The sequence below is a fragment of the Syngnathus leptorhynchus genome, chromosome 15 (assembly GCF_054491065.1).
Source record: "Syngnathus leptorhynchus isolate UIUO chromosome 15, UIUO_Slep, whole genome shotgun sequence".
Classification (NCBI taxonomy): Eukaryota; Metazoa; Chordata; class Actinopteri; order Syngnathiformes; family Syngnathidae; genus Syngnathus; species Syngnathus leptorhynchus.
In genome coordinates, this window is record NC_141209.1 from 9,395,921 (window position 1) to 9,404,115 (window position 8,195).

General features: G+C 46.4%; 1 protein-coding gene across 1 annotated transcript; it reads right to left on the reverse strand.

The window, feature by feature from the left end:
- Positions 1 to 4,554: 4,554 nt before the first annotated feature.
- LOC147045594 (cell division cycle-associated protein 4-like) lies at positions 4,555 to 8,140 on the reverse strand. Its single transcript, XM_085932818.1, has 2 exons — positions 7,649 to 8,140; positions 4,555 to 6,909 (listed from the first exon to the last, which is right to left on the reverse strand). The coding sequence occupies exon 2, from the start codon at positions 6,903 to 6,905 to the stop codon at positions 6,252 to 6,254; it is 654 nt and encodes a 217-aa protein (XP_085788944.1). The 5' UTR covers positions 6,906 to 6,909; positions 7,649 to 8,140; the 3' UTR covers positions 4,555 to 6,251.
- Positions 8,141 to 8,195: the final 55 nt, after the last annotated feature.

The following is an 8,195-nucleotide window of genomic DNA, read 5'->3' on the forward strand; positions in this document are numbered from 1 at the left end:
GATGGCGGCGTGGCGGGCGGCGGCAGGGCTCTCCTCTCCTCTTGGGCTGATCCCGGATCCGATGAGATGGCTGCCGTCTGAAGACTGGCTCGCCCTGTCAGCATCACGGACCTTCAGCGCGGCTCGATAACTTGCTTGTGGGAGGAGCTGCCACCCCTCCCCACCAACCCGCCATCCCCACCCATCGTCTGCATCTGCCACCGCCCCCTCCCAGCTCAGACTCCTCGTCCCTTTTCTTTCCCCTCTTCCTCCCTCCTTCTTGCGCATTGATCGCTCTCATCAGACAAGAACGTTCAGCTGCAGCTCTGATGGAGTGTGTGCGTGCATGTGAGTGTGTGTTGTGTCTGTTTGGATGTTTATGCATGTTTGCGCGGATGTCTGTGTGCATGCCTGTATGGTGCTCTGAGTCCATAAGTGGATTTGCCGCCGTGTCTGTGCAGCTTTTCAAGCCCTCCTTTGTGGAGACACATCTAGCCATGTCGACTCAATCAGACACAAGGCAAGAAGCCAGTCTGAGAACTTTGGAAAGTTCGATGCCTCCGTCGGGTGCCTCCTCGTTGCCATTCAGTGCTCCAATTAACTTTGTAGCCACATTTCGGCTAACGTGCATCTGTAAAACGTCACAACTCAATCGTACACCTTCTTAATTTGGATTTATTGTGAAATTAAGCAAAGGTACTGCCATGGACAAAGAATACAACATTGGTGCTTTTTGTTTTGCTTGTGAAGTCAGTCGACAAGTAAGTTTTTTGCAAGGCATGGACTGTTTTTTACATGGACATTGTCATCATTTCAGAAACTAGCTGGAGAGCATTTGCGCTTCCGCCTCAGGTAACTGTCACCGCGGTTCTGTGATAAAAATGGATTCGCCACTTCCTTCCCGCCATCACTAACTTCATTAGCAGCATAAGGACACAAACGGAGAAGATAACGATCAAACGTGTTTTGCCTGTAGGACAGGTCGGCTCTTCTAATATTGCTCATCGGTCCCTTGGGATGTGAGCACCTAATCTTGAGCAGACGTTCAGAAATGCACATTTGAATGCGAACATGTAAAGATATCGTCAGCGCTAAGTGGTGCCCACGTGAACTCGATGGTGCATTAGCCTCGTGGATCGATAGCGGGGCGATGCGAGGAAGACCGGGTGTCAGGTAGCGGGCTCTTTGCTTTGCCTTCACTCTTCAACCGGCGCTGTCACATGCCGCTTCCAGAGTGTCGCCTTTAGGGAAAGAATGACATCGTCGCGTAGCACAAGATCTTTTTTTAATGGGTTGGCACGCAGATCCGCCACCGTGATAGCGCCAAAGTTCTCACTAGCGTCGCATTCAAGATGATCGCATGAGCTCATCCCTCAAGTCCACCTGCAGCCAAAGTGATGCAGCATTTATTTCTGGCTCACCTTCACAAGGACATTGATACAGCTTCTCAGTTTTATGGCCGCAGAGGAAAGGAATGAGCATTTCCTGACCATTGTGGCATCATTGGAAACGGGTCTCCTTAAGTATTGGCGGCCTCATCCCAAATTTGCCCCACCTTCTGCCACCGGTCTGATGGATGGCTCTCGCTGTCAATCCAAGCGCTTGGATGCTGCCAGCAGGCCTTCTTCTTGCAAGCTCAGCATCTCATCAGTCAGCCTCATTACACGTCGACGCACATTTTATCACACCTCCGACCCTGCGAGGCCGCAACTCAGTTCGTCATGTGACACAATGACTTGTTTATGGACGTGAACCAGATTTACATTTATGAGCTAACCGCGAGTCGCCTTTTCAGAGATTGGACATCTCAGTATTTGGTCCACTTGGGCATAGTCCTGTGGCTCTTTTGCCCACTCGATCCTCTGACATGTGGTGGTTCCCATTTCTGTGTTTGATCTTCTTGGTACTTATTTGATCCTCTCTGTCGTTGGGCCCGATTGCACTTGGAACTCTTTTGAAATCTTTGCCATTTTGTCCTTTTGGTGCTGGTCCATTTGAGAATTTCATTTCATCTCAAACTGACCATTAAAGGCAATGAGCACATGAGGAATGAGCGGATGAGGTTCCACTCTTCTCGTGTCTGTGGGTCTTCTATGGACAGATGTCCGCATTCTTGTTTGATTAGTTGATTAAAATGGCATTATCCTCAGCTCCGTAAAAACGACACAGTAAATAAGCGATGGTCAGCGTCAGCCTCGCCTCACATTAGCATTGGAAATTCTTCAGGTTCCTGGGCATGAGGCCGGGATCTAATTTTCCGCTGAGCCACTGAAACGCTTACCTTGAAATTCTTGTTTTCACGGGCTGTTCTGTTCACACGGCTCAGGTTCATATTCTTTAAATCTGTTGTTAAATGTACTCACAATGTTGGACACAAACATCTGCCAGCGTTCATGCTAATTCAAATCAGATATCCCTCTTTTCTTCTTCATCGTTGTCATGTTTTGCCACCAAAGGACTTTTTTTTCATCACTGATGCTGTGACATCATGTGAATTAAGACCGGCAGAATGAATCCTTTCCCAAAACAGAACGAGCAGCCTGACCCTAACGAAACGTCTCGTCACTCGGACCGGCCATCCCGTGCTAGCTGCCGGGGGTAGCGAGAGCCAAAGAGCATCGGCCGGCGCCTAATGTCGTTTGCTGTGACTGAGGGCTCTTGCTCGTTTTCATTATCTCCACTTGGAATCATTTAGTTGCATTTGAAAACATCCACTTGATTGAATTTTCAATTAAAATGCATGATGCAAAGTTCAAGAGGCTGTGGTTGCCATGGAAACCAGCTTCCAACTTGCTCCACTTTACGACCTGCAGACACTTGTAAGCATGGATGCCTCGACTTTTCATTCGCGTAACGAAACCACCGCCTCTCATGTGACAACCACGTGAAGCCGGTCCACACGTGTACTTCCACATGGGCGAGACCATTTGCCTCATTAGCCTCCTTTAGAATTAACGTCAAGGAAATGAGATTGAACGCTCCCATTGCTGTTTTCCGGCCCATCGTTGGAATTAGAATCGCTTGCTCGTTGAAAAGCTTGACTTGGAGACAACACGTGCAAATGTTCAAGATCTGAAACTGAAATGGAATTCATTGCATTGTTGACGTGGACAATGTCGGACTTGAAGATGGAAAGGTTTCAATCCATCAGAGAATCTTTAGACTTTTAAACCAGTTGACAAACAAGGAAGGAGAACTATGTCACAAAACGTGGGGAGAAGAATACGCTTCCACATTTTCCAATACGATTGTAAAATGTTCCCATCTGACTGAGCATGTCACATGATTTTGTTGAGAATGAAAGAAAAACAACAAGAAGAAGATACTGTAGCATCATGTGAAAAATGAACGACATCAGTCATGAGATGGCATCACAAATCCATTTCCACGTGAATGAATGTTTGCATGTTCAGGTCACATTCCGGACCTTTACCCGACTCTTGGAAATACTTTACGGATAATCACATCAAGAAATGCGTCCCCTCGCATTTCTCCCAACAAGACTACTCGAAAGCTGAGGCCTTTACACTAGTCTCTGGAGGTTCAGATGCGTTTGTTTGCTTTCCAATCTAACCATCTGCGCTTTTACTTCTTCAAAAATGGCATCCCTTGCCTGTTGTTACTGCAGACCAAAGGATTCCTCCACAGAGCTTTTGAGGTGGTGAAATTGTGTTGACGCAAACAAATTGCTAAGTGGCGCCATCTATCCGTCTTTTGAGGAAGTTCAATAGGCTTTTGCTGAGTCAGCGGCACAACACCAGGGTCGCTTCTTTTTCTCATTTGGTGCAGTCAACTGATGTCGGCCATCTCATGAGAAGCCAGACGAGCGGGGCCGGACGGACTGCGGGCAGGCTTTTTTTTTTTTTTTTTTTTAATTGAACCACACCCGCAGCCCCGCCGTGACCGATGTCTGCAGCAAAGGCGCGCATCGATCCCAAGCGACTTTGGTCTTGCTGGCTTCTGCTTTTACTGGGCTGCTTTCATATTTTCAGATGAGCTGAGCCATAAAACGAGTTTTGTGAGTAGAATGAGTAATGACAGTTAATATGCCGGCAAAACGTTGAGGGTGAGGAAATAAACATAAGCAGCTGCCTGCCCGAGAATTCTTCGGGCCCCCAAACCTCTCGTAAAGACGGATTCATAAAATGTTCTTTGATTCAAAGCGGTTATTGACTTGACTTTAAAAAATATATCAAGAAGACTTGATTCAACAAGAGGCGATCAAAACTGATCTATAAGCACATCGAGGCAAAATCAAGCGTTTCTGTCAAAAGTTGCCACTTGGCTTAGCACTACTGTTAGTGTCAGCACAGGAGAGATGAAGTGCAGGAAGATTAAGGACTATCATTGAAGATGAAAAAGGAGAGCAAAGTTAAGGTTGGCAGAAGGAAGATTAAAAAAACAACAACATGCAAGTAACTGCAAGGTTATGGTTTTGAACTCATTTAGTCCATGTGTCACATGCTTGATTTTTTTTTTTTTATATAGCTTGCAGGGTTACCCCCTACTTTCAATGACGCTTTTGAATAGCTAATGAATCAAGATTTGGAGACAAGAACCAGCCTATGTTTTTTTAATTTAGAAGTTTAGACACTAGAGAATCTTAGCATGAAAAACATTTGTAAGTCCAATGAGAAACAGCGTGGGTGCATATTCGTACCTCGAAACATCATGTCAGTGCCATCGTAAACAGAGAACGCCGTGTACAATAGTGGACCTGCATTACGGTCGTCTAACCACAAGAGAGCAACCTTCGCCGAGCTTTTGTATCCTCAGCGGTTTCAGTGGACAAATTGGTTCCCTTTTTGTCTTTTTTTTTAATGTTCAAATGACTTAGACAATGCTGCTATAATGTTAACATTATTTCTTAAAATTATTAGGTAAAGGGAGTGTATTCAACGAGTCAGTCTGTGTTTGCGTGCAGATGTATGTTTTGTCAGTAGTTAAAAAAGGACAAGTGTTATTTTTGTAGTTTCTGTATTGGTTAATAAAATCTATAAAATACATAATAGGAATTATTACCAGTAATCGCATCCTTCATTCATTTACATTTAAATATATATAAAGAGCTTTCTCTACAACATACAGCTTTTGTGCTTATATAACCTGAACACACGTATAAATAACACTGCAACGTTCTCTGAAATTAAATAACAAATAATATTTCATTGGTCAGCCTCCTCCGTATGCTCTCGGTCTTTCTACACAGAAAAGAAAGACTGAAAAACAAGTCCCAAGAGCGATCATAGGTCTCACGCAATTGGCCAGCTGCACCAGTCTTGGACAAAACAAGCTGGAAGCTCCTCCCAATGGACAAGTGACGTAAGCGGTGCTTCCTCAACCACCCACCCCTCCCCCGTCGTCCTGCTTGTCAGCCCCTCCCTGGCTACTTGCTTGTCAGCCTGTCAGGAAACATGAAGCCAGAGCACAGAAGAAGGGCTGTGGTGGTGGGGCAGGTTTGTGTGCTTGAGTGTATGACGCTCAAGTAGCCTCAGGCCATGTCCACATCAACGCAGATATTGTCAGAAAGACTGTTTTCCGTTTTTGTTTTTTTTGCATTAGGCTGGTTTTTGTTTTCTTGGTCCTCTCGAAAACGTTGGGGTTATGTACTGGCCAAAGTTTTTGGTCTACGTGTTTTACATGTCAACCTTATTGTTGAGAGGTTCTGGCTTTAAATCTTGGCTGCTACATTCCCAAAAATGTGGGGTCGTTGAAGAGTCTAAATGGTGTTTGGAATGAATCGGTATTATAGAAAATGGATGACCAGCGATAACTGCATGATGTAGCTTTTTCAGCATTCAGATTGGTTGATATGGACGCTAAAGTCGATAAACGGATTCTTGTGTACAAAGAGAGGTGTTTTTTTAAATCCTCATTGTGATTGGCTCACAAGTTCCTGAATCTGTGGACGTGGCCTGAGACGTACAAACAGTAAGGCACATCGTTGAAATGAGTCCTTGTGGGAAAGCTAAAATTCTGAACGATCGGTTCGCAGGAGTGCCAACATCAAGAGGTAGAACGGGAGTAAACCGTAAAAGTTTTGCCCTGGAGCTTTTCATATACAAAACTACTTCCATAAAACCTCAGTCATAAAAACAAAAATGCCATCAAAATACAATTGAGAGATACGACGCAGCAAAGAAGCCCCAGTGGCGTCAAAGCGTCTTGAGGATTCTGGACTTCCTAAAACGAGGAGTGTCGTGTCAACAAAATGGCCCAAGAAAGTCACATATACCGAAGGCGACTACGCAGGGGTTCAATGTACTGGTGGATCAGGACTTGACCAAGATCTCCATGATGTGATCCAGCTCATTGACGTCCATCAGGCATGACTGGAGACCTCCACCAGTGCCTTTCTCATTATCGTCCGCCCAGAGGGACACGCTGAGGGGCCACAGAGAGCCCGCCATCCAGCCCCCAGACACGTCAGGTGTTTCGTACATGGACGTATCAATGTCTTCGAAGATATCGTCCAGAGCCAAGTCACCGAGGTAGCCCATGGCGTTCACCACATCGCTAAACGCCCCAATGTTCGCTTCCCGGGTGGATTCCAGTTGTGTGGACGGACTGTCTCTGCCACCCTCTGCACACCCGGGACAGGTGCGGTCCTCGTACATAAGAGGGGAGTCCGGAGCACAGAGGATCGCACTCTTGTTCTCCTCGGAGTTGCTGAGCATGTCGTCCTGAATCTGCCGCAGCGTGTTGATGAGAAGCACCGAGCGACGCAGGCTGAGCTCCACGCCGGCCCGATAGCGTTGCAGCTTCTCCAGGCTGAGGCCCAGCAAGCGCTGACGCATGTCGTCGGCACCACCTGATATTGCCTCCGTGGTGCTGACCTCGCCATCACTGCGCCGCTGCTTCTCCTCACCGACCGCGTCCAACTCCTCCACGCAGCTCCACTTCCGCTTCACGCCGCGACCCAACATGGACCTGCAGGAAGTTTTTTCCACATATTATAAGGACATACTTGTAATAATACAACAGTTTTTACAAGTTTAGCTGTTCCATTCCAATATCCCATCACATATCGATACCTTTCCGATTCCTGGCTTTTTGCAGGACTGGTGTTTAACTAGACTGGTCCTGGCATTCCTCTGTTATCGCCTTTCACACAGCCATTGTCCAACATCAGAAGCTGGGAAATTTGTGGGTTGATTCCAACCTTCTATCTGCTACAATACCTTTCACACTAAAGGCCTCTTGGGAACATTGGCAGTTCATGTTGGCAGGGACCATCATCATGTTAGCGTCCTGGTATATGTAACAGTGACCAAACAGGTCCAATTTTTATTCTCCTGATGTCCTGTCCCAACAGTCCTATCTGGGACACCTGGGATTTTTATATTGTCGTGACTCAGAGGCTGTGATGCGTAAGATTTTACTCATGCAGAAAAGGCGCCGCTTCATCTACTAGAGGGAGAGTCAGACCAGGTAGAGGCAGGTTCGAGAAGATGGTTCTACCAACCACACGTGGAACTCCAAATAGGGAGGTTGGAGAGTGAGTCCTTAAAGCTATATCCAATTTGCCTTCTGATAGTTTTAATGACAAAACACACACATGAACGTCATGCTCCTCTGTTGGGCTCCAACTCCCGATGAGGGTAACGAACCGGTCCCGCTTGTGAGCCGAGTTTAAAAGTTCCGAATTATTTAATTCAAGCTAACAAACCTTATTTGTCCTCGGCCCGCGTCATGAGAAGACAATCCCCCGTAAAGTCCGTTTCTTCGGCCGTGATATGTCGCCGTCGAGTCCGTAGAGAAGAGGAGGAATGTTCGGTCCCCGTGGAGGGGGTGAGGGTGGAGGGTGTCGAAGTATGGGTGGGACCGGGGCTTTTTAAACCGGTTGTAATTGGTCCATTCGAGCGTCCTTCAAGCATCCGCCTCCGCCGCTCACGGGGCTATGAATGTGCGGCGGCTGCGGTACGTTCAGATGCCGCTCCGAGAACGTAGGAACTCGGGATCGGGTGGCTGCACACGTGAGCCACCAAAGTGATTGGACCAATCGCGGTTTTGTGTGTAACTAGATAGAAAAGTGTGATGTTAGGAATCAATATCTTTGTTGTGAAACGAAACACGACAAAAATAACACTTTTTGAAGACTTATCAATCAAAACTACCGCAGTTTTCTAACGTTTGTACGTCAAAATTACATTTTTTGTGGTTTTTGTCCAACAATGATACAAAACTATTAGACGTACATCTGAATGCTTTATGCT

What these genes read in the sequence shown, in the direction of transcription:
- LOC147045594 (XM_085932818.1), bottom strand. Translation starts at nt 6,905, where the DNA reads ATGTTGGGTCGCGGCGTGAAGCGGAAGTGGAGCTGCGTGGAGGAGTTG.